Raw genomic sequence first — 26,869 nt, 5'->3', positions numbered from 1 at the left:
AGGAGAAATGTTACCCCTTAGATCCCATTACCGTGAACACAAGTGAGGATGAATTACTCTATGGGAAATGTATTCATATACCTACCGTTTCGCAGAAGGGAGTTGGGCACTGTCCCCATTACAGGAGAAGGTTTCATTGCTTGTATCCTAGAACTTAAAATCTCCAGTCGGCCCCACAATCCGACCCCATTTATGAATATAGCCATATATTTAATCCATAGGCCCATTTCTGCAGGTGGGTCATTAGGAGAACTCTCCAAACAGAAACGCCAGTGTTTTGGTGGGGGATGGGCTAAGGATAATACCATTGCACCAACATCACAACGCTAATGACAACTTATGTACAATAATTTATTTTATTGATTGCAACTTATCTCAGAATATATGACAACTGAACATTGTCCACTAATAAGGGTATACAGAGTATACAGACACATGCAGTCAGTGTGTAATATACGGAACATCACAGATGTAATACTGCAAATATTGCACAATACAGTGTATATTATACATAACTTTCTAACATTAGATGCAAATATTGCATACCATATAGGAAAACCGTGGAATAAAATAATCCATAATACATATCACATAATGTACAATTCATAGAATTTAGAATATTCTGATAATTTGTCAGACGCACATAATACAGTATAATATATAACATTTACCACTAATAATAGTGAACTATAAGGAGACAATTACTACAAATATTGTATTCTACTGTAAAGTAAATGACTTCATCCTGCATAGCATTACATTATAATCAGTAATCATGAACATACACAAAAAATATGCCTCCTGTTAATTTATTGAATATTCAATATACAGAACATTTACCACTAATAATAGTGAACTATAGGGGGCGCTGTACACAGTACATCTATACACTGAATCTAGCAATGTAAATATTACTGTACAGAAGTCTGTAGGATTACAGGACTGAATGATACATAATATCTACTGTATATATCAGGCTGGGGGTCTCACCTCCATTATTCTGCAATGCTTTGCACTGGAGCTCTGATATAGACATAAAATATGTCAATCTCTATAGAGCCGGTACACACTATATATAATCTGATACATTGTATCACTGGGAATATCCCTACATTGTGTCCATATAGGACCAGGACTGTTCTTCATAGAAGGATATAGAACCGAGTGCACACAGGAGATCTGCAGCCGACAGCAGATTATATGATGGATGAGAAAATCACAGAGTAATTACACCAAGAAGACATCCACAGCTCTCAGGTATATTGGGGGTACACAGCTCCCTGCTCTCAGGTATACTCGAGGTACACAACTCCCCACTGTCTGGTATACTGGGGGTCACAGCTCCCTGCTCTCAGGTATACTGGGGGTACACAGCTCTCAGATATACTGGGGGTACACAGCTCCCTGCTCTCAAGTATTCTGGGGGTACACAGCTCCCAGCTCTCAGGTATATGGGGGTACACAGCTCCCTGCTCTCAGGTATACTGGAGGTACACAGCTCCCAGCTCTCAGGTATACTGAGGGTACACAGCTCCCAGGTATACTGGGGGTACACAGCTCCCAGCTCTCAGGTGTACTGGGGGTACACAGCTCCCAGGTGTACTGGGGGTACACAGCTCCCAGCTCTCAGGTGTACTGGGGGGTACACAGGTCCCAGCTCAGGTGTACTGGGGGGTACACAGGTCCCAGCTCTCAGGTATACTGGGGGTACACAGCTCCCCGCTCTCAGGTATACTGGGGATACACAGCTCCCTGCTCTGGGGGTACACTGGTCCCGGATCTCAGGTATACTGGGGGTACACAGATCCCGGATCTCAGGAATACTTGGGGGTACACTGGTCCCGGATCTCAGGTATACTGGGGGTACACAGGTCCCAGATCTCAGGTATACTGGGGGTACACAGCTCCCAGTCCACACACACATAATGGATACAGTCACTACCAGGGTCTCCACAAGGCTTTGCTGCTGTCTGGGGGGCTGTATTTGTTGGGGGTCTGGTAGACAGAAGATAGAGGAGGCGATACGGCCCTGTATACCACAGTGTGAGCCCCAGGGAGGTTCTGCAGCAGCTGGACCTGGAGGTCGCTCTGTTTGTGCTGGGTCAGGAAGGTGACGGCGTCCTGGGCGCAGGTGGAGTAGCCTTCTCTCTGGGCCTGGCTGGAGGCTGTGACATCTAGAGCAGGAAAGATAACATGTCAGTGACAGCGTCCATCACCGGCTGCTCTGCTCTCGGTAAGAAACACGTGAGGGGTGTGAGGAGTGCGGACACGACACTTACCTCTCTCCGCCATGTGCCGCTGCAGGAAGGTGACCGTCATCTCCAGGATATCGGCTTTCTCCGGTTTGGAGGGGAGCTGATGTCTCTGAAACTCCTTCTCCAGTAAGTCGCGGAGCTGCTCAATGCTGCTGTTAATCCGATCTCTCCTCATCTTCTCAATCACCGGCTTCCTCAGCTGCAGAAAAGAAGAATCTCTCATTATTACCCTGCGCCAGTGGCCATGTCTATGGATGACAACTTGGAAAACATCCGACTCCTGTTCCTATAAGTTTCTACGTGTAGATATATGGGGGGGACGCTGCCACTAGTCGGGGGGCTCTTACCTTTCTGAGGCCGCTGTCAGCCTGGTGGTCCGGGGTCCTCATATTACATGGGGCCATGGTGCAGGTCTGGCAGTCTGTAGTCTTGTGCTGTGTGGGGCAGGAGCTGTCTGACTACTAGTGAGCGGCCTCCCCTCTATATACCCCTCTCCCTGCATAATGATGTGTGGAGAGCGGACTTACAAGAGGTTCCCACACTCACCCTCCAACCCCACCGCTGCGGGGACAATGGACGTGTGTCCATCTGCTCCAATCCAGGAGATAATAGAGGCTGCTGGAGTGTGGGAAACCCCGGCCACAAGATGGGACCTGCACCAATCACACATTGTACTGACCACTGATGTTTTCACTATTGATCCATTCTTATATGACAGAGGAAATGTTAAAATATCCTAATTCTTACTAACAGAAAATTTGAGAAATTCAAAAGAAATAATAATTATATAACTATAATGTAAGTGAATTGTCCCTCACATGTAAAATTATTACCTCTAGTAGTAATAATAATATTAAAGTAGTGTGAGGCAGTGAGGGGAATCATATGCGAGGGTCGTTATGTATCTCCCAGGATGCGGACGGCGTCCTATTAGACCCGCTAGAGTGGCTTGTATTCACAGCAGGACAAGTGTGAGTCACAAGGCAAAGTAAAAGAGTGTGGACCTTTTCAAGCTATTTGGCCAAGGCAATGTTCAGGAAAACCCTCTAAGGGCTTTCATTTTTGAAGCGGACTACAGGACAGTAGTGGGGCGGTCCGCTTCCTCTAAGCCGGGTCTTACAAGTGGCCCACTGCCACAGATTCAAGTTAAAATCCCTGCAGTATAGGGTTTGTATGTCAGTGTTTGTTTACAAGTAGCAGAGCAGGTGGCTTTGCAGTGTCAAGCCTTTGTAAGGTAACACAGAGCCCAGAGCAGCGAACGCCTGGCACCCCGCAGCGTGATACGGTGGTGCAGTCGCCCTCAGCAACCGTTCTCGTGTATGGACTGTTGTGGTGCCACTGCTGCGATCTGGAGGACACCATATGCTGTGCACTGTTTGAGTTTTTGGACATTAAACACGTTTGCTGTGAACTTTCCTGTGGTCCCTGCCTATCTGTCACACTGCACCAACTCCGCTGCACTACAGTAGTAAGAAACAAATAAGATGCTGCAATGCTGCGAAACCTCTTAACAGACATCTCAGCTGTGGAATTCATTATAACATACTTCACCTGCTGTAGAACATGACAATACACATCTCAGCTGCTGTAGAACATCATAATACACACCTCAGCTGCTGCAGAATGCCATAACACACATCTTAGCTGCTGCAGAACATCATTATACAGTCCTCAGTTGCTGTAGAACCTCCTAATACAACACCTCAGCTGCTGCAGAACTTCATAATATACATCTTAGCTGCTGCAGAACCTCACAATGCACAACTAAGTTGCTGCAGTACATCATAATACACACCTCAGCTGCTGCAGAACATCACAATACACACCTCAGCTGCAGCAGAACACTATAATACACAATTCAGCTGCTGCAGAACCTCATAATACACACTTCAGCTGCTGCAGAACCTCATAATCCACATCTCAGCTGCTGCAGGATGTCATAATACACACCTCAGCTGCTGCAGAGCATCATAATAAACACCTCAGTTGCTGCAGAACCTCATAGTATGCACACCTCAGCTGCTACAGAACCTCATAATTCACACCGCAGCTGCTGTAGAGCATCAAAATTCACACCTCAGTTCTCAGTTGCGGCAGAACCTCATAGTACACACACCTCAGCTGCTGCAGAACCTCATGATACACACCTCAGCTGCTGCAGAACCTCATGATACACACCTTAAATACTTTAAAAAATCCTTTATATAATACATTTAAAAAATCTTGAATTCTGACTCGCTGCTCCGTCCACTGTTGTAGTTTATACACAGCAAATTTTTGTTTAAAGCAAATAGTTATTTACCAAAATATTTTTGTGCTGATTTACTTAGTGACAATTACTTGATAGGGAAATAATAAGGATTTTCTAATTGACTTACATGTGATATCTCATGTGCTGGAGATGAGGGTCCTGGGTCTGGTCTCTGAGGACAAAGGATGTGGTGGTGTGATAAGAGAGGGCTGACATCTCGGTGACACCTCATTATCCTCAGCATCACATAGGATGATATATAGTAGAGTGTGGGGCACGAGATAACATTATATATATTTACATAGTAGGAAAACAATTTATAAAATGGCAACTAATCCTATTAAGTGCAGCGTGATCTTATCTGCAGATAATGAGTCGCTTCATGCATTAATGATCCTGATAAATAGATTGATTTCTTCCCTAATGCTGCCCATGGACATGTAGAGACTGTCAGCTCCATCTCCCCCATTTATTATGCTTTTATACCACCATTGTATTCTGCAGCGCTTTACAGACAACATGGTTATCACTGTCCCCATTGGGACTCACATTACTTGTGATATTTGCACACATAGCAAACTGATATTTTTTTCACTTTGATCTCAACACCAAATCATCATGTAAAGGTTTTAATGTGGAAAGGAAAACGATTGCAGCAATTAAATGTGATATTGGCTCCTCAGTGTGTTTTATGATGTTCTGCAGCAGCTGAGGAGTGTATTCTGTAAAATGATTGGTATTATTTTGCTGTTGATTTTAAAGTCATTGACTTTCTTCTTCTTTTCATAACACTCAGGAAAATCAGTGGCAAATCTAACATAGTAACATAGTAACATAGTTATTAACGTTGAAGGAAGACTTTAAGTCCATCTAGTTCAACCCATATCCTATCCTAACTTGCCCTAACATGTTGATCCAGAGGAAGGCAAAAAAAACCCCATGTGGCAAACAGTAAGCTTCACATTGGGGAAAAAAATTCCTTCCCGACTCCACATACGGCAATCAGACTAGCTCCCTGGATCAACGCAATATTAAGGAAACTAGTGTATATACCCTGTATTATTATACTTTTCAAGAAAGGCATCCAGTGCCTTCTTACATTTTAGTAGGGAATCACTCATTACAACATCATATGGCAGAGAGTTCCATAGTCTCACTGCTCTTACAGTAAAGAATCCGCATCTGTGAGTATGCTTAAACCTTCTTTCCTCCAGACGTAGAGGATGCCCCCTTGTCCCCGTCACAGGTCTAAGAGTAAAAAGATCATTAGAAAGCTCTTTGTATTGTCCCCACATATATTTATACATTGTAATAAGATCACCCCTAAGCCTTCGATTCTCCAAACTAAATAACCCCAAGTGTAATAACCTGTCTTGGTATTGCAGACCCCCTAGTTCCCTAATAACCTTGGTCGCTCTTCTCTGCACCCGCTCCAGTTCAGCTATGTCTTTCTTATACACCGGAGACCAGAACTGTACACAGTATTCTATGTGTGGTCGCACTAGTGACTTATGTGTGCACGGGATGTGGGGCAGCGGATTTCACAAAGCAGTAGTTTTTCAAAAAACTGTTCAGGAAAAAGAAACGTCAGAGGAGATCAGGGAGGAAACACTCCCATCATAAGAGAATTCAGGAGATCAGCGCGGAACAAGCATGCTTAGATACAACTGATAATTTTACAGTCCTGAACCTTTCTGCATCGATTTTATCGACTGATCAAATTAATATCCTTGAAAGGGGTCTTAATTTTGTGCCTACAGCGAAAATGGACTTATTCAACACTATGCTTGATGTTAATCACTTTATGAGAAGATTGACTCTTAGGAGACATTTTTTTGCAGAAGATGTGGAACGTGAAAAAACTTCCAATATCAATGATGAATATGTTGATAAAGTTCCTGAGGAATTTATGCCTACTTCTTTCCAGGAGCAAGTTACCCTAAAGAATTTGAGGGACTTGTCTGAATCTGGTTCTAAGTTAACGTATTTAACTGATGTTAATTTTTCCTCTAGAGTCCCTAATCCTAGATATTATCCTGAGCAGTCAAAATTGCAAGTTATGGATGATTTTCAATTTCTTGTTGAGGATGAACTTATGAAAATCTATAATGCTAATCAGAATGGTCGTTCTAACATTTCTCGTACTGAGAAACAGGCACTTGATTTGTTATCTGCTAATGTCAATATCGTGGTAAGAAATTCTGACAAGAGGGGATCTGTGACCATATTAGATACTGGGCTGTATGAAAGAGAGGTGAGGGCTATGCTTTTTAATAGTGAGGTATACAAGGGAATTAATTATAACCCTACAGATAACATCAGAATGGAATTACAGGAATTGTTACATAGGGGTTTTAGTTTGGGAATTATTAATCAGAAACAATGTGAATTTTTCTGTCCTTTATATCCCAGAGTTCCTTTGTTACATGCACTTCCAAAAGTTCATAAGGAGGTTTTTCCACCTTTGTTTCGTCCTATCATATCGGGCATAGGATCTCTTAATGAAAACTTGTCGGAATGGTTGGATGCAAGATTAAAACCTCTAGCCACTATTTCACCTAGCTATGTGCAGGATTCGAAGCATGTTCTTAGTATTTTTTCTCAGGTGGAATGGCGAAGTTCCTTTTGTTGGCTCACTTGTGATGTACAAAGTTTGTACACTTCCATCCCACACGATTTGGCTATTTTGGCTCTTACTACTTATTTACAGAAATACAGTAATTTTTCAGAAGATTTACAGATGTATTTGATTGAAGTGACCTATTTTTTGTTAAAAAACAATTTTTTTTCTTTTTTGGATGATCTTTATTTACAGGTGCAAGGCTGTTCCATGGGTTCCAAGTTTTCACCGTCTCTTGCTAATATTTTTATGGCCTGGTGGGAGGAGGAGTATATTTTTTCTGAAAAAAATCCTTTTTCTTCTGATATTTTTCTTTTTTTGAGATTTATTGATGATGTTATAATTGTGTGGGATGGTGATGTATTTAATATTGAGAATTTCATGTTCTATATTAATAATAATCCATGCAATATACGTTTCACACATCAATTTGATGCCAAGACAATTTCGTTTTTGGATATTCTTTTGTCGGCAAATTTGGAAGAAAGAAAGATTGATTGTGATATTTTTAGAAAACCTACGGCAGGTAATTCACTGTTACACGCATCTAGCTGTTATCCACGTCATGTTATAGCCAATATACCTACAGGGGAGTTTGTAAGAGCAAAAAGAACATGTACCACGCCTAATTTATACGATAAACAATGTGAGATCATTGGTAAACGTTTTATAAAAAGGGGTTATACTAAGGTAGACATTCAGAAAGCTAAGCATAGAACGGATGAAAAAAGTAGAGAGGATTATTTGCAGAAGGAAAGCAGAAAAACACCAAATTCTGTGGGGGGTCGGTCACCTATTGTTTTTTCAACTAATTTTAGTACTGACTACTACAGGATTGTTCATATTATTAAAAAATTCCTCCCTATTTTGTATGTTGATGATACATTAAAGAATATACTGAAGGATGGGATTAGATTTGTTTCAAGGAGGAATAAAACTATTGCTAATAAGGTATCTCCAAGTGATCATACTAGTGTCAATAGACATGCTAATAAATTTTTTTCAGACAGTTCAGCAAGTATAACTAATTGGTTACCCACTTGTGGATCTTTTAAATGTGCTCAGAAAAACTGTGGGCTTTGTAGGTTTATGTGGAACACAGAAAAAATAGTATCTTCTGTTAATGGAAAGGAATTTAAAATAAAATCTTTTTTGAACTGTGGTTCTACTGGTGTGATCTATGTCATAACATGCGTGGATTGTAATATTCAGTATGTGGGAAATACTTCACGCACCTTGAGACGTCGTATTTCCGAGCACGTTTATGACGTAGGTCACACTACTACACGCAGTTTGTCTGCTGCTTCTCGACATTTTTTGCATATACATAAAGGAGATCTCAGCAACTTTAGGGTTAATGCCATAGAGAAGGTGCAGACAAAGAGGGTAGGTGGAAATTTAAATGATTTATTATTACGCCGAGAGGCAAAATGGATGTTATTGTTACAAAGCAGAGTTCCAACGGGTATGAATATTAGGAGTGAGATTTTGAGTGTTTTGTAAGTGTGATTTTGACTTACTACCTCCCATTAATCAGCTGGCTATGTTTAGTCTTGATTGTTCCTTGACTTCCTTTGTTTCCCTTTATAAGCATGTGTTCAGATGTATTATGTGTTGTCTTAGAATAAGGACTGGTTTTTTGTCCGAAACGCGTCCAACTACACGTCCTGATGCGTCTCTTATCATGATGGAGAATCTTATGATTTTTTTAAATTTTGGAATAAAGGAATAAAAAATTTTTTAATCTAATTACTGATCTGGATGCTGGAATTTTTTTCCATATTGCGCAGAACTGTACACAGTATTCTAAGTGTGGTCGCACTAGTGACTTATATAGAGGTAAAATTATGTTCTCCTCATGGGCATCTATGCCTCTTTTAATGCATCCCATTATTTTATTTGCCTTTGCAGCAGCTGCCTGACACTGGCCGCTAAATGTGAGTTTGTCGTCCACCCATACACCCAGGTCTTTTTCAGTGACTGTTTTGCCCAGTGTTTTACAATTAAGCACATAATTATACATCGTGTTTTTTCTACCCAAGTGCATGATCTTACATTTATCCCCATTAAAGTTCATTTGCCATTTATCAGCCCAAGCTTCTAGTTTACATAAATCCTCCTGTAATATAAAATTGTCCTCCTCTGTATTGATTACCCTGCAGAGTTTAGTGTTATCTGCAAATATTGAAATTCTACTCTCTATGCCCCCTACAAGGTCATTAATAAATATGTTAAAAAGAAGCGGGCCCAAAACTGACCCCTGTGGTACCCCACTGCTAACCGTGACCCAGTCTGAGTGTGCTCCATTAATAACCACCCTTTGTTTCCTATCCCTGAGCCAGCTCTTAACCCATTTACACGTATTTTCCCCTATCCCCATTGTTTTCATTTTATGTATCAACCTTTTGTGTGGCACCGTATCAAAAGCTTTTGAAAAGTCCATGTACACCACATCCACTGCATTCCCTTGGTCCAGTCCGGAACTTACCTCTTCATAAAAGCTTATCAGATTAGTCTGACACGAACGGTCCCTTGCAAACCCATGTTGATATTGGGTCATAAGTTTATTCTTCTCCAGATACTCCAGTATAGTATCTCTTAGAAAACCCTCCAGGATTTTACCCACAGTTGAGGTTAAACTCACTGGCCTATAATTTCCAAGTTCAGTTTTTGTCCCCTTTTTGAATATTGGCACCACATTTGCTATACACCAGTCCTGTGGTACAGACAATGTTATTATGGAATCTTTAAAAATTAAAAATAATGGTCTATCTATGACTGTGCTTAATTCCTGCAGTACTCGGAGGTGTATCCCATCCGGGCCCGGGGATTTGTCAATTTTAGTGATTTTTAGACGCCGCCGTACTTCCTGCTGGGTTAAGCAGGTGACATTTAACGGAGAATTTTTATCACTGATCATGTTATCCGTCATGGAATTTTCTTGTGTAAATACTGATGAAAAAAAGTCATTTAGCATATTGGCTTTTTCCTCATCCTCATCCACCATTTCACCCAGACTATTTTTAAGGGGGCCAACACTATCATTTTTTAGTTTCTTACTATTTATGTAGTTAAAGAATATTTTGGGATTATTTTTACTTTCTCTGGCAATGAGTCTCTCTGTCTCAATTTTTGCTGTTTTGATTTGCTTTTTACAGAATTTATTTAATTTTCTGTATTTAGTTAATGCCTCATCACTACCTCCTTGCTTTAATTCTCTAAATACTTTCTTTTTGTCACCTATTGCGCCTCTTACAGCTCTATTTAGCCATAGTGGTTTCCTCCTATTTCTTGCATGTTTATTCCCATATGGTATATATTGTGCACAGGTCCTATTCAGGATGCTAATAAACGTCTCCCATTTTCTTTGTGTAATTTTAAGTCTCAGGATATCGTCCCAGTTAATTGCACCAAGATCATCTCTCATCCGTTGGAAATTTGCCTTCCTGAAGTTTAGTGTCCTTGTAACTTGTAAATCTGCACCAATATCCACACAACTCAGCTTAGATTTTATTTATAGATTTCCCCAAAAATCGTTGCAAAATTGTATACAGCAATTCCAACTTGAGTGAACCATCGCTTATTAATAAAAGGGATATTTAAGAATAACATGGCTGTATTCTTCCATAAACAGTGCCCAACCTGTCCATAAGATAAGTGTGCGTTGATGCACCTCAGCCCCGTTCAGGTCAATAATGCTAAGATTTAATAACAGGTATAACACCTGGACAGATGTGATGCTCTTTACGCAGGGAAGCAAACATTTTTCAAATTTTGGGCAATCTACGAATAGTGACGTCAGGCAGGTGGCGGGTTGCGGGGTTCGTCACATGTGATGACAGTGGTGGGATTCTACGTGATCTTTCCCATGCCATCGTTCACAGGTGTATCCAGGTTTTCCAGCATACAGGGTAAGAATTCAGTTAGGCGTTCCTCCACTCCCAAGCACATATGCGATTTGCCTACTCACAGTCAGGTGCCAACTAGCTGCTCTTTCTATGGGCTCATACTCAAAATTGGTCCAATGTTATTCCTGAAAGAAGTACAAGTGTCATGTAAGTACAATGCAATTCTTTTCACACAGTATCCATATGACATCTATATGCAAATCCATATGCAATGTGTTTTTAACATCAACTTTTACATACAGGAATTCTCTATGTCATTTCAAGCTAGTTTAGTAACTAATAAAACAATCTCAGATACAGATTTAGATAGGTAGATCGATAATTAGATCAATAGATACAATTAAGATCTACAGTAAGCTGCATTGCACTGATTATATATGTGTTTAGCTAATAATTAAATATGTAAGAAAAAATGTACTGGGTTCCCCCATATTTTTAATAACCAGCTGAGGGAAAGTTGACAGATGGGGGCAGATGCTTATAGCCTGGAATGGGGGTAATAAACATATAGCTTTGCCGGCTATTAATATCAGCTCACAGCTGCCTACTGGTTATTAAAATGGGGGACCCCAAAAAGATGACGTGGGGTCCCCCTCTATAATTAATAGCCTGCGCAAAGGCTAGGCAGAAAGCTGCGGGTTGATAATAATAGGCTATAGAAGAGCCATGAATATAGGCCCCTCCCTGACTAAGAACATCATCTCTCAGCCACCCCAGAAATTGCGCATCCATAAGATGCGCCAAATCTGGCTCTTAGCCTTGCTCTTCCCACTTGCCCGGGTGCAGTGGGAAGTGGGGTAATAGAGTTGGGATTGATGTCAACTGTTATATGGACGCTGACATCAAGCCCAGAGATTAGTAATGGAGAGGCGTCTTTATTAACATTACTAATCCCATAGTCATATTGTAAAAAATATATAACCAGAATAAAATCCTTTAATTGAAAGAAAGTCCCAGACTCTTTTGTTTGAAATAAATACCCCCCACCCTCTTTTACCCATTTATTACTGAACTAGATAGTGGCCCGATTCTAACGCATCGGGTATTCTAGAATATGTATGTTTTACTATTGATGCTGCCTATGCAGCATCAATAGTAAAGATAGAATGTAAAAAATAATAAAAAAATAAAAAAAGGTTATTCTCACCTTCCGACAGCCCCCGATCTCCTCTCCACGCTCCCGATATCTTCCGGTCCCAGTAATGCTTAGCGCGAAGGACCGGAGTTGACGTCACTCTTGCGAGAGTGCGACGTCATAAGCGGTCTTTCGCGCAAAGCATTACTGGGACCGGAAGATGCTGGGCGCGTGGTGAGAGGAGGGAAAGAGTCTGGGGGCCGTCGAAAGGTGAGTATATCACTATTTTTTATTTTAATTCTATTTTTTACAGGTTTATGGTACCCAGGGCCTGGAGGAGAGTCTCCTCTCCTACAGACCCTGGGTACCATCTGCACATTGAGTGCTGCGTCGGTCATCTCCCGGCTGCGTCGCCGCTGACCTTCATGTGGAAGGAGATGACCCGCGGCAACCATCGGGAGATCAGTGTCTAGTGCTGCAGATCTCCCGACGGTAGCAGTGGCATGCGTCATTCGAATTCCGCGCCAATTCACGGCCGGACTGTGCCTGTCGCTGATTGGTCGCGCCCGGCTGGCCGCGACCAATCAGCGATGCGGGATTTCCGTTACAGACAGACAGACAGAATTAGACGATTATATAGTAGATAATAGAAAACAATAAACCACCATATCCTCCACTTGTCCGCCGATAATCTCTATGTGATGCTGTCCCATGAAGAACTCCAGCTCTCCTACATCTGGGTAGTTTGTTGAGCGGTGACATGATGCAACCGCTTAGCAAGCTGGCCAGAACACACTAAGACACGTGCATGATTACGCTCCTGCAGTATCTAGCGCTGACGTGAAAAATGTCAACGGAGTTCATAGTCGATGAACCCGTTACCTCACTGATGTCACTGCTCGCTGGGTGAGAAAGTTCTCAGATTCTAGCACCATTTTGCTGTTTCGATGCCCAAAATGGGTGGAGCTTTCACCAACTTCCACACCAACATCCACCATTTTGAGACTTCTAACAGCCGCCATCTTGGCCGTTTGTGGGGTTCCTCCGCTTTCTGTATTTAAGGACTTTAGATCCTGCCAACTATGCCAAGCTATAAGGTGCCAAGGCTGTAGTGATGGGCAAGGGGCTGCTGTGTTCCCACACCCTGGTATCCCACACATAAATGGTGCCCCAGCTCCCATGTGCTGTGTGTGTACTGCATAGCACTCACTTTTCGACCAAAGTCCTCCACTGTCTCCATGATCCCAGTTTCAGGAACCGCACATTCAATAAGGGACTCCCAGTTCTTTTCAAACAGATTAACTTTACTGAGCAAACCAAGTTCAATTGCTGTTACAGTACAGTATGTTGTATTCACTGTTTCTTCAGGATGAGCTATCCCTTTCCTGAATGGCATCTCTGGCCCCTGGGATACTCTGCCCTGCTTTGCCTCTTAAATGAGTTCCGTCCCAACTCCATTATGCAATTCCCCATTCAGATTCCTCTCAGATGGAGATATCAATGCACGCTTCTCAGGACCTTGGTTGGGCCGTAGTCCCCGAACGTTCTTGGAAGGTCCGCTGAAGTTTGTGATGGATGTCCTCATGTTGCCAAACAATACATACTCTTTTGTGCCCTCCATAAAGAACATTATGCATTCATAACATGTACATTAACTACACACATTAGTACCTGTGAGATACTATGCACAATAAAGTCACATATTCCAACACAGAAAGAAGTCACAAACGTAATCTCCATGGGAGAGGTGTATGACCGTCACTGTCACACCTTTACACTCTTACACTGTCCCCCTTACTACTCAGTCTGTATTCTGTGACCACTCACACTTTTCTCCCCATACTGTCTCCTCACACTATTCCTCTCAATAGTATCCTCACACACTTACCCCTCCCTCCTCAGATTGTTGTCTCCTTTCACATCCCCTCCTCTAACAATACTATCTCCTCACGTATTTACCCTCTCGCTCTCCACACTGCCTCCTCACGCATGCCCCTGACTGGCCATACTGTGTCTGCACCCATCGCATCACCCTCGCTCCTCATACTGTGTCTACACCCATCCCCCTACTCACCACACTGTATCTGTACCTATCCCCTTTTTACTCCACATACTGTCTCTGCATCCATTCTCCCCATTTTGTGTCCACATACATTCCCCCCACTCCTTATACTGTCCACACCCATCCTCCTGCTCACCAAGTGACGTCAACTGGGTTATTATCATATGATCTGATTAAGATGATGTAGTCGATCCTGTAAGGCTTCAATTGTACTCATGTCTGAAATTGATCACTAGGAGCTGGCATGCTGAACCTTCTCTGTGCCAGGCCCCTTTCTGGCTGCATCTGGGCCAGATGTCCCACCTGCCACCCGCCCTCCCCCCCTTAGATATGCCTCTGTTCATTAGGATGGAGCTGTATATACATTTTAAACCCAATATTCAATGGCCAACAAATCCTACTTTCACCATTCCAAAATAAAACATAACTTTTAATTTTAAAATTAAAAATATCAGTAACTGATGCAAATCGTATGTTAAGGTGCACAATAAAATTACACTCTGTTCCTTATTGGTCCTACCTATGTTTAAATAATGTATCCCAAGAAGTCACATTGCTGTGCTGGTTGAGCTATTCAATTGTAATATGGGTTGGATAGATCTCCTATTTGTAGCTGCAAAGGTGTACAGCTCCAATAGCCTCACATTGTATTACTAGCATAAAGCACAAGCACCGCCCTCCATTATCTAACCATCAAGGATTGTGTCTTATTTTGTGTTCTTTAATGACCAGAGGAATAAGGCGCTATTAAAACAGTGGAAGAGCCTCCCCAACATGTTTCGCCCTTATGGGCTTCCTCAGGGCAATGAGGCAAAATGCAAATCAGTATGGCAGAATAAACTATGTATACCCACCCCATCTTACATCAGAGCGACCTCATCATTATGATTGCCAATCTTCAGCCAATCTGAGCTTCCATTTTGCAGGGGCGATGTGCAGTTGTCACATTATGTTTTATTTTGGATTGGTTAAAATGGGATTTTTGAGCTTTCGGCTTAAAATATTAGCCAATCTTTATCAATACCATTGAGCAATGTTGGTGTGATCACAGCTGTATGTTACAGGGGCGAATGGATTTACAGGACGCGGTCCTTTGGCCATTATACTGGAGGTATCACATGTGTATCACGCTGCAAAGATGATAGTGGCATCGGCTAATCAAAAGAAGAGCGGCTGATGCCATCAAATAAGAAATGGTTTTCAGGGCTCCTGTACAGTGGCCACAGAACACTGACGTGGTGGATGGACCGGATCCTTCGAGTGTATTTGCACTATCTTTACAGGGGATTGATGTTGTTTATATGGGACTTTATGTTGGAGGGGACTGAAGAAAGATGGGAGGGATATTTAATTGGCAGAATGCAGCAGGATGGTAGCTATGAAGTTATGGCTGTAATGTTACTTTTCTTTCTTCTAACTTTCTCTTCTCATGTGATCAGCGATCCTCAATCCTTTTTTGCATCATGAGACCACAATTCAGACTGGCTGTCTAACATGGAGACTTTTGTGCGGACCAAAAATCACTTTCTCAGTGCAATCCTACAAACGCCTCTATGTGAGTCTCATAGGGTTACACTAAAAAAATCAAATTCAGGTCTAGCAAAGAATCTGCTGTGTGAGCTGCTAATCTGTAATGTGGTCACAAGGTAGAGAAGAGGAGCAGCTATACTGATATCATACAAGACAGTGATCAGTACATATAGGACCACATACACACTGTACAGCACGCTTTATGCAAAGGGACTAAGAAATCTAGATATTCCTGGGAGTGCTGCTGTCAGCACAAAATGACTGTTCATACCAAGCACAGGGGCTGGGTGCACCCTTATAGTGCCCGAACAGTTCAGTGCACCCACTCACCTACTTCTTTTCCATCAGTCAGAGCTGTCAATCACGGAGGGGAGGGGCGGAGATAAATGAAAAACCATTCTGAAAAGGGGGACCCCAGTGAAAAATGATTTTGATGGGGGGATGGGCTAAGGATAATACCGTTGTACAAACATCACAACATTAATGAAAACTTAGCGTATGTACAATAATTTATTTTATTGATTGCAACTTATTTCAAAATATATGACAACTGAACATTGTCCACTAATAAGAGTATACAAAGTACACAGACACGTGCAGTCAGTGTATAATATACGGAACATCACTGATGTAATGCTGCAAATATTGCACAATACAGTGTATATTATACATAACTTTCTAACATTTGTTGCAAATATTGCATACCATATAGGAAAACCGTGGAATAAAATAATCCATAATACATATCACATAATGTACAATTCATAGAATTTAGAATATTCTGATAATTTATCAGACGCACATAATACAGTATAATATATAGAACATTTACCACTAATAATAGTGAACTATAAGGAGACAATTATTACAAATATTGTATACTGTTGTAAAGTATATGACTTCATCCTGCATAGCATTACATTATAATCAATAATCATGAACATACATAGAAAATATGCCTCCTGTTAATTTATTGAATATTCAATATACAGAGCATTAACCACTAATAATAGTGAACTATAGGGGGCGCTGTACACAGTACATCTATACACTGAATCTAGCAATGTAAATATTACTGTACAGAAGTCTGTAGGATTACAAGACTGAATGATATATAATATCTACTGTATATATCAGGCCGGGGGTCTCACCTCCATTATTCTGCAATGCTTTGCACTGCAGCACTGATATATACATACAATACGTCACTCTCTATAGAGCCAGAACACACTATATATAATCTGATACATTGTATCATTGGGAATATCCCTACATTGTGTCCATATAGGACCAGGACTGTTCTTCATAGAAGGATATAGAACCGAGTGCACACAGGAGATCTGCAGCCGACAGCAGATTATATGATGGATGAGAAAATCCCAGAGTAATTACACCAAGAAGACATCCACAGGCATACTGGGGGTACACAGCTCCCTGCTCTCAGGTATACTGGGGGTGCACAGCTCCCTGCTCTCAGGTATACAGGGGGTACACAGCTCCCTGCTCTCAGGTATACAGGGGGTACACAGCTCCCTGCTCTCAGGTATACTGGGGGTACACAGCTCCCAGCTCTCAGGTATACTGGGGGTACACAGCTCCCTGCTCTCAGGTATACTGGGGGTACACAGCTCCCAGCTCTCAGGTATACAGGGGGTACACAGCTCCCTGCTCTCAGGTATACAGGGGGTACACAGCTCCCTGCTCTCAGGTATACTGGGGGTGCACAGCTCCCTGCTCTCAGGTATACAGGGGGTACACAGCTCCCTGCTCTCAGGTATACAGGGGGTACACAGCTCCCTTCTCTCAGGTATACAGGGGGTACACAGCTCCCTGCTCTCAGGTATACTGGGGGTACACAGCTCCCAGCTCTCAGGTATACTGGGGGTACACAGCTCCCTGCTCTCAGGTATACTCGGGGTACACAGCTCCCTGCTCTCAGGTATACTGGGGGTGCACAGCTCCCTGCTCTCAGGTATACAGGGGGTACACAGCTCCCTGCTCTCAGGTATACTGGGAGTACACAGCTCCCAGCTCTCAGGTATACTGGGGGTACACAGCTCCCTGCTCTCAGGTATACTGGGGGTACACAGCTCCCTGCTCTCAGGTATACTCGGGGTACACAGCTCCCTGCTCTCAGGTATACTCGGGGTACACAGCTCCCTGCTCTCAGGTATACTGTTGATACACAGCCCCCAGCTCTCAGGTATACTGGGGGTACACAGCTCTCAGGAATACTGGGGGCACAGAGCACTCAGGAATACTGGGGGTAAAACAGCTCTCAGGTATACACTGGGTGTACACAGCGCCCAGCTCTCAGGTATACTGGGGGTACACAGAACTCAGGAATACTGGGGTTATACAGCTCCCTGCTCTCAGGTATACTGGAGGGGTATACAGCTCCCCACTGTCTCGTATACTGGGGGTACACAGCTCCCCGCTCTCGGGTATACTGGGGGTACACAGATCCCGGATCTCAGGTATACTGGGGGTACACAGCTCCCAGTCCACACACACATAATGGATACAGTCACTACCAGGGTCTCCACAAGGCTGTGCTGCTGTCTGGGGGGCTGTACTTGCTGGGGGTCTGGTAGACAGAAGATACAGGAGGCGATACGGCCCTGTATACCACAGTGTGAGCCCCAGGGAGGTTCTGCAGCAGCTGGACCTGGAGGTCGCTCTGTTTGTGCTGGGTCAGGAAGGTGACGGCGTCCTGGGCGCAGGTGGAGTAGCCTTCTCTCTGGGCCTGGCTGGAGGCTGTGACATCTAGAGCAGGAAAGATAACATGTCAGTGACAGCGTCCATCACCGGCTGCTCTGCTCTCGGTAAGAAACACGTGAGGGGTGTGAGGAGTGCGGACACGACACTTACCTCTCTCCGCCATGTGCCGCTGCAGGAAGGTGACCGTCATCTCCAGGATATCGGCTTTCTCCGGTTTGGAGGGGAGCTGATGTCTCTGAAACTCCTTCTCCAGTAAGATGCGGAGCTGCTCAATGCTGCTGTTAATCCGATCTCTCCTCATCTTCTCAATCACCGGCTTCCTCAGCTGCAGAAAAGAAGAATCTCTCATTATTACCCTGCGCCAGTGGCCATGTCTATGGATGACAACTTGGAAAACATCCGACTCCTGTTCCTATAAGTTTCTACGTGTAGATATATGGGGGGGACGCTGCCACTAGTCGGGGGGCTCTTACCTTTCTGAGGCCGCTGTCAGCCTGGTGGTCCGGGGTCCTCATATTACATGGGGCCATGGTGCAGGTCTGGCAGTCTGTAGTCTTGTGCTGTGTGGGGCAGGAGCTGTCTGACTACTGGTGAGCGGCCTCCCCTCTATATACCCCTCTCCCTGCATAATGATGTGTGGAGAGCGGACTTACAAGAGGTTCCCACACTCACCCTCCAATCCCACCGCTGCGGGGACAATGGACGTGTGTCCATCTGCTCCAATCCAGGAGATAATAGAGGCTGCTGGAGTGTGGGAAACCCCGGCCACAAGATGGGACCTGCACCAATCACACATTGCTCAGGATGGGATTAAATTGTGCTTCTAAGTGACGACCCCCTGACCTGTCACTGACATGTGCACTCACTGGTGTAGCGTGGGTTACTAATGCCTGGGGAAAAGCAAGTCATGTATTCCCTTTTACCCATGATGAACCATTCATTCTCCCGGAGTTCCTTCCACCAGTCCAGTAATGAACCCCTTATCCTCCAAACACATGTACAGTACAGAAATTTGAGGAAAACACTGATGTCATTATATTTTGTGCTTTTACCTCCTAGTTTTTTCTGCTTTTTGTTAAGATTTTAAAAATAAGTGGTCATGTTGTTTTTTTTAGATTTTTTTATTACATGTTTATGTATCAATTTTATTCCCATTGGCCTAACCCTAACCCAGTTCTTAGACCTAAAACTAGCCCAATTGCTATACCTAGTTAGGGTTATAAAAGGTGTAAAAAATATAATAACCAGCTCTAAGTAAGGAAAGAAGAGAGCAGCACTTTATACAATACTGTCTTCATTCATTATGTGCTAATCTTGTGTCATTTCTGACAAGCCTACAGCCTGCAATGATCCTCGGTCTACTGAACCACCGCACGACCTGCTCTTTCCTCTCCTACTGTATTCTCACCCATCCCTGTAGACTGTGAGCCCTCGCGGGCAGGGTCCTCTCTCCTTATGTACTTGTGCGTCCCTTGTCATACACTTGTTTATTATTCTTGTTTATATTATACTTGTCTATAATTCCCCTTTTAACATGTAAAGCGCCATGGAATAAATGGCGCTATATAAATGCATAATAATAATAATTTCCAGTGGAGACATGTTTGTCATCTACTGCTGCGCTCTGCATAGGCTACAACCAAGATGACAAATATTACTTTATTATACTGAGCTTTGTTATTTATTTGTTCTGTTCTGCCCCCATCTATTGAGGCAGGCTGTCACATAAAGAGGTTTTATATTACAGATAGGACCATCAAGGAATTGGGTACACCTTGTCTTGGTGGGATGGCTTTTACACTTTTTTTTAAGGTGGAGAAAGTAAAAAAAAAGCTAGCTAGATGGGTGGATGGGTGGATCAATTGATATATATTAGATAGATGTAAAGATAGAAAGAAAGATAGACAGATAAACTGATAGTGGATAGGTGACATACATAGATAGGAAATAAAGAGATAATAGATTATAGATAACTCGATAGGTATAAGATGCATAAATCATTACGATAGATAGATAGATAGATAGATAGATAGATAGATAGATAGATAGATAGATAGATAGATACAAAAAAATCTGAACTGACCAGCACCTCTGAACAGTTGCAAGTTGCTATGACTGCGTAATATACTAACAAGAGAATACCACAACCTCTGTAAGTGCAAATGTATGCAAACATTGAATATATGCATTTTGGACTGCATTACTGCTACATAGAATATACTTATAAAAATTAATCTGCATCTCGCATAAATTGTCCAATTCAGAAGAGCCCACCAGCTATGACAAGTGACCTTTTTTGATGAGACCTTAAACTTAATATTTATCAAACATGCCTCTCCCTAGCTAGAAGCCTGCAAATTTAAAGTGATTGTAGGATCCAACAGTAATTAAAACAGGCTAAGACTGGTGGGAGGAGTGCGCAGCCCAAGGCTGATTTAAATTAATGCTCGATCTTACCCGCCCTTTAAATTTGTAGGCTTTTGAGCTGGGAGAGGCATGTTTGACAAATATTAGTTCAGGGTGCTATAAGAGAATGTTTGCCTTGTCATGGCTGGTGGGCTCTCATGACTTGGCTAATTAATGTGCCAAATATCTTCATTTTTATTAGCGTATTTTATATAGTTAATATAGCAGAAAAGGGGCAGCAGTGCTTACCAGCCCAGGTCTCCGAACAAATGCACTATCAGGATGCAGCAAACCCCTGTAGTAAAGATGGCGGGAACACAGGTGCAAAATACTGATGAGACAACCACTCACATCCTACCAATTCATGGAGGGGGTGATTGCTTAGTATATGATTGCACAAAAGAGGCTTGCTTAGGGTGCTGTTCACATGCAGGTAATGCACAGTGTATGGTTTACAGCCTATTAGTGACGACCATACTATTTGATCAGGTGGGCTGCCCAGCACTATCTAAATGCATCCCATGTGAACACCCCAGTTTACAAGACCTAATGTGCTGGGGCTTGGCTGCACCCTGAAAAATTAGATGCAAAAATACATATAAATATGTGAGGAATTGGTCGATATTTTGGCCAAGATATGTAAGCTCGCAATCCGTGTCAAGGGTCCTCACACTTGTGAGTTTTAACAATAATCTTAGCAGCAAAGCCACAAAAAGAGGAAAAAAAATCCACCAAAAATTCAAGAATTAATACAGCAGAAAAGAGGCAGCAGTGTTTACCTGCCCAGGTCACTGAACAAAGGCACTGTCACAGTCCAATTCTTGGATCTGAGTCAGATTCGGGATTCCCTCATTTAAACCTTTTTTTTTCCTTTCAGGCATGGGAGCTTAATATGGGTTTTTGCCCCGGTGGCCATAGGTGTTATTGCATGTCTGTTGCTTTCCCTGCTGATGTGACCACTCCCTTGGCTATATAAGGTCACCTGGTGTATCAGCAGGTGTTGGTTATAGCAGGTCCCTTTTGGATTCCAACCATGGTGAAGTGAGCAGCTTGCTCTGAGGTGTTGAGCCACTGCTGAAACCTGGTGAAGTAGCAGCTGGCTCTGCGGTGTCGAGCCACTGCTGAAACTGGTGCTGAACTCTGCCTGCTTGGTGTCTGCATCAGAGATAGATGGTGAAGGTAGCAGCTGGCTCTGAGGTGTCGAGCCACTGCTGAAAGTTAATCCGGTGATGAACTCTGCTGCCTGATGACTGCAGCCTAGAAAGATGGTGACAGTAGCAGCTGGCTCTGAGGTGTCGAGCCACTGCTGAAAGCAGATCTGGTGCTGCACTCTGCTGCCTGGTGACTGCAGCAGAGAAAGATATGTGTTTTGGTGTTTTCCCCTTTTTTCCTTTGTGTGTATTAGTACAGCGGTGGGACCAGTGTCCGCACTATCCAGTTCCCTAGCAAGGGATAGGTGCAGGGATAGTGAGGGATTCAGGTATCCTGCTCGACGACAGGTGAGGAGCCTGTATAGTGACCATTAGGAGTGTTCAGGGACACTGCCTCAAGGGAGTGCAGGAGGTCTCCACGTCCCCATTCCCTATTGCAGGGCCCACCGTTGTAACTGTTTCCCCGGTGTTCCCCTTTTGTCTTGTTGTTTTAGTTACCAACCTGCGGGTCATGTCACACGGGATAGGTATACGTGACACTATCAGGATGCAGTAAACCCATGTAGTAAAGATGGCGGCAACACAGGTGCAAGATACTGATAAGACAACCACTCACAACCTACCAATTCATGGAGGGGGTGTTGCCGTCATCTTTACTACATGGGTTTGCTGCATCCTGATAGTGCCTGTGTTCGGAGACCTGGGCAGGTAAACACTGCTGCCCCTTTTCTGCTGTATTAATTCTTTAATTTTTGGAGGACTTTTAGACCTCTTTTGCTATTAAGTTTCATATTTTATATAGCAGTCCAAATATCATATATTTAATGTTTGCAGATATCTTAGTGCTTACAGAGGCTGCTGTATTCTTTGTTTTGTAGATAAACAGATCATAGATAGATCATAGCTAGAAAATAGATAGATAGATAGATAGATAGATAGATAGATAGATAATAGACAGATACATTCCAGTCCTTATAATGTATAGAAGAAATGGAAGCAGCACACCATCATAGCGCAAAAAAACAAGTATCATTTAATAGCCCATGCGATGTTTCCGCTCTGAGTGTGAGCCTTCTTCAAGCCTGAAGAAGGCTCCCACACAGAGCCAAACCGTCACATGATGGGCTATTAAAAGCTACTTGTTTTTTGCACTATGATGGTGTGCTGCTTCCATTTTTTCTATAGATAGAGAGATGATAGATAGATAGATGTACAGTCAAACTCCCATTATTAACTATTTATTTCACGCAGACACTAACATAATATTTTTGGGAAATAATAAATCAGGAAACAGAACAGCTAAATGCAAAGTTATTTTATTACTTTTTTCCAATGAATAATATATTCATACATTTGGTTGCACTCAAGAAAGTACAAATTCAGAATTCCATCCAGCGCTGATACCATGAGTAAAACCCCATTACAAGGCTGACGTAATAATATATATGACATAATAACATAATTATTCACTTATTTCCAGATACTGGAATCCATATACAGTAACAGCACATATATATAATATATCACATAACACATGCACATTGCCTTGTGTTTCCCGCTATCTGGGAGTCATTGTCCCGGATGTCTCTCCTGTTACACACATCCATCAGGTCACCATTACGGGTGCCTTACCCCACTGCACAAGTTATAGCTTGTTCCCTAGAGCAGTATATGCCGTATCCTTTACCAAGCAGCATGTTACATTATCTCCAGGTTTTGAATAGATCCTGGGGACACATTAATAAAGCATTCTTCATTATATGAGGATAACTTTGTAATGAAGGATGCAATACATGAAGATATTGGCATCACGTATGAAGGTATAGTCATATAGGTACAAGTCGGTCCCACAGACGTCTCGGGGCACCTTATTACTATAATGTGCGAATTGCAGACTAAATAAAGTTTTCATAGGTAAAACTACTACTTCAAGTTCATTGAGACTCATGGACATGAGACACCTGGGCCTCCTATCTTAAAAGCAAAGACACGTCCCTCCCAAGAAGTGAAGGGGTTAATCAACAATATTATAAATATATCACAGAAAAATAAATATATAGCAATAAGCTACCCCTCTCTCTGGGATCCCCATACTAACAGCAGCTTCTCCAGGACAAACTCTTCATGGAAGACTTAGGAGGACATCAGGTCAGCGGTGGACCCTAAATGTGTCCTACACTAGTACAATACAATGGTGCCCATAGCGCGTCCGCCATGCTGCACAGTGCAAGAAGTTTGTCTCTATGTCCGATGGACTCTAAAGTGTCCAACAGTCTTGTATGATCCGGAGGCCATGTTACCAGGGTCTCCACAAGGCTGTGCTGCTGTCTGGGGGGCTGTACTTGCTGGGGGTCTGGTAGACAGGAGATACAGGAGGAGATGCGGCCCTGTATACCACAGTGTGAGCCCCAGGGAGGTTCTGCAGCAGCTGGATCTGGAGGTTGCTCTGTTTGTGCTGGGTCAGGAAGGTGACGGCGTCCTGGGCGCAGGTGGAGTAGCCTTCTCTCTGGGCCTGGCTAGAGGCTGTGACATCTAGAACAGGAAAGATAACATGTCAGTGACAGCGTCCATCACCGGCTGCTATGCTCTCGGTAAGGCCTCTTTCACACTTCAGTTTTTTGCATCAGTTCAAATCCGCCAAAAAGGCAGACAAGCGGATCCATTCTGAACTGATGTGAACGGATGGCACAGGATCCGTTTTCAGACGGATCCTGAAAATGAGGAAATTTAAAGGAAACGCTGGCCGAGAGAGAGAGATTTTTTTTTTGTCCGGCACTCAGGAAGAATATCGGGTTAAATTAGTGTCTGGAGGATCCGCCAGAAAAAAAAAACGTTGCAAGCTCCGTTTTGAAATCTTTGAGGATGGTGACGGACAGCAAGTTTTGGCGGATCCTCAAAAAAAACGGATGCAACGGACGGCAATCCGTCACAATCCGCCAGTAATGGAAGTCAATGGGGAAAAAAACGGATCCTCAAAAGAAAATTGAGGATCCGTTTTTTTCAAAACCTAGCGGATTGTGACTGATTGTAAAAAACTGAAGTGTGAAAGAGGCCTAAGAAACACGTGAGGGGTATGAGGAGTGCGGACACGACACTTACCCCTCTCCTCCATGTGCCGCTGCAGGAAGGTGACCGTCATCTCCAGGATATCGGCTTTCTCCGGTTTGGAGGGGAGCTGATGTCTCTGAAACTCCTTCTCCAGTAAGATGCGGAGCTGCTCAATGCTGCTGTTAATCCGATCTCTCCTCATCTTCTCAATCACCGGCTTCCTCAGCTGCAGAAAAGAATCTCTCATTATTACCCTGCGCCAGTGGCCATGTCTATGGATGACAACTTGGAAAACATCTCTGACTCCTGTTCCTATAAGTTTCTACATGTAGAGATATGGGGGGACGCTGCCACTAGTCGGGGGGCTCTTACCTTTCTGAGGCCGCTGTCAGCCTGATGGTCCGGGGTCCTCATATTACATGGGGCCATGGTGCAGGTCTGGCAGTCTGTAGTCTTGTGCTGTGTGGGGCAGGAGCTGTCTACTAGTGAGCGGCCTCCCCTCTATATACCCCTCTCCCTGCATAATGATGTGTGGAGAGCGGACTTACAAGAGGTTCCCACACTCACCCTCCAATCCCACCGCAGCCGGGATAATGGACGTGTGTCCATCTGCTCCAATCCAGGAGATAATAGATGTGAGCTGGAGTGTGGGAAACCCCAAGAAATATACATAATTCTGTCATAATACATTTTTGGAGAATAGTCTAATTCAGTGGAGCTGGTGTAAACAAGAGTTAAGCAGCAAATGAGACAATGACCACACAATTGTCACTAAAGGAAATCCAATCGATACAATTGATCAAGGTGTCGACACGACTGCCCAGGTGTGTAGATCTCCAGCGCACTCTACAGACACTTAAGGGCAAACTATATCCCGTACGGACAGGAGTTTGACGCGCAAATATATTTTATTATTTGATTACATAACTAATATTTAACTATCCATAAAACAATTCGCACTGTAACATGAAGCATTACACCTAAGTAAGGATCCCCCTCACACCATCTGTCATCCCCTGAGACATTTTTTGGTTTTATAGAAAAGTCTATAGCAAAAAAATGGGACTAAACATGTAACATCCAATGTTATATAAAACACATTACACAAATAAAAGATATTGCAACATTGACGACTCATGGAGCAAAATGACTAAACACCCGTCTAATTATGGAAAAATATTCAGGATTGAGAGTCCTCAGTGGTTGATACCTTTTAATGGCTAACTGAAAAGATGGTAATACATTGCAAGCATTCGAGATTGCTCGGGTCTCTTCATCAGGCTAGACTAATACAAAATCTGAAGTCACATATTTATGCACAATACAACACAGAAAAAATGCAATGGATAAGACAAGTGACGTGAAGTAGAACTACCAATATGGGAGAGGGAGAAACATAAATATTGGACCAGTACATAGATAAGGAGTCCGGATGTTTTAAAGCCCTCTGATTGGGGTCTCCTAATGTGTTGTGATGCCCCCACCAGGTCTTGAAAGCAAATTCCTTAATTGATGTAAAAAGACATAAATTCATGCGACACATTCATTCCAGCACTGAGAGTGTCAAAGGTCGTCATAAATTTATACTCCCAAACACGTCTCTCTCTCTGAGATGTGAAGTTACCTTTCAATATCAGTAATTTCATATCCATGTTGCTGTGATCAGGGATACAAAAATGTTTCGCCACAGGTAGATCCATTCTTTTTTCTCTTATTGTGTGACGATGAGCATTCATCCTTGTTCTAAGCTTTTGCCCTGTCTCCCCCACATACAGACCCCCAGTTGGACATTTAGTACAAATAATTAAGTACACCACATTAGATGTAATACAGCATTTTTTC

At 42.9% G+C, this 26,869-nt stretch overlaps 3 protein-coding genes across 3 annotated transcripts; all 3 read right to left on the bottom strand.

Moving 5' to 3' along the window:
* Positions 1-412: 412 nt before the first annotated feature.
* Positions 413-2,811, bottom strand: LOC141074193 (transcription factor HES-5-like). Its single transcript, XM_073561742.1, has 3 exons — positions 2,603-2,811; positions 2,280-2,454; positions 413-2,174 (listed from the first exon to the last, which is right to left on the bottom strand). The coding sequence occupies exons 1-3, from the start codon at positions 2,657-2,659 to the stop codon at positions 1,939-1,941; spliced, it is 468 nt and encodes a 155-aa protein (XP_073417843.1). The 5' UTR covers positions 2,660-2,811; the 3' UTR covers positions 413-1,938.
* A 13,232-nt stretch (positions 2,812-16,043) lies between these two features.
* LOC141074191 (transcription factor HES-5-like) lies at positions 16,044-19,018 on the bottom strand. The gene is made up of 3 exons (XM_073561740.1): positions 18,896-19,018; positions 18,573-18,747; positions 16,044-18,467 (listed from the first exon to the last, which is right to left on the bottom strand). The coding sequence occupies exons 1-3, from the start codon at positions 18,950-18,952 to the stop codon at positions 18,232-18,234; spliced, it is 468 nt and encodes a 155-aa protein (XP_073417841.1). The 5' UTR covers positions 18,953-19,018; the 3' UTR covers positions 16,044-18,231.
* Positions 19,019-23,319: 4,301 nt separating this feature from the next.
* Positions 23,320-25,248, bottom strand: LOC141074192 (transcription factor HES-5-like). Its single transcript, XM_073561741.1, has 2 exons — positions 25,079-25,248; positions 23,320-24,511 (listed from the first exon to the last, which is right to left on the bottom strand). Exons 1-2 carry the CDS (start codon positions 25,227-25,229, stop codon positions 24,276-24,278), a joined length of 387 nt encoding a protein of 128 aa, XP_073417842.1. The 5' UTR covers positions 25,230-25,248; the 3' UTR covers positions 23,320-24,275.
* Positions 25,249-26,869: the final 1,621 nt, after the last annotated feature.

Source organism: Dendrobates tinctorius, unplaced genomic scaffold (assembly GCF_039654945.1).
Source record: "Dendrobates tinctorius isolate UK_male_01 unplaced genomic scaffold, ASM3965494v1 ptg000326l, whole genome shotgun sequence".
NCBI classification, from domain to species: Eukaryota; Metazoa; Chordata; class Amphibia; order Anura; family Dendrobatidae; genus Dendrobates; species Dendrobates tinctorius.
Note: the sequence above shows the minus strand (reverse complement) of the source record. Positions and strands in the feature narration are given on the sequence as shown.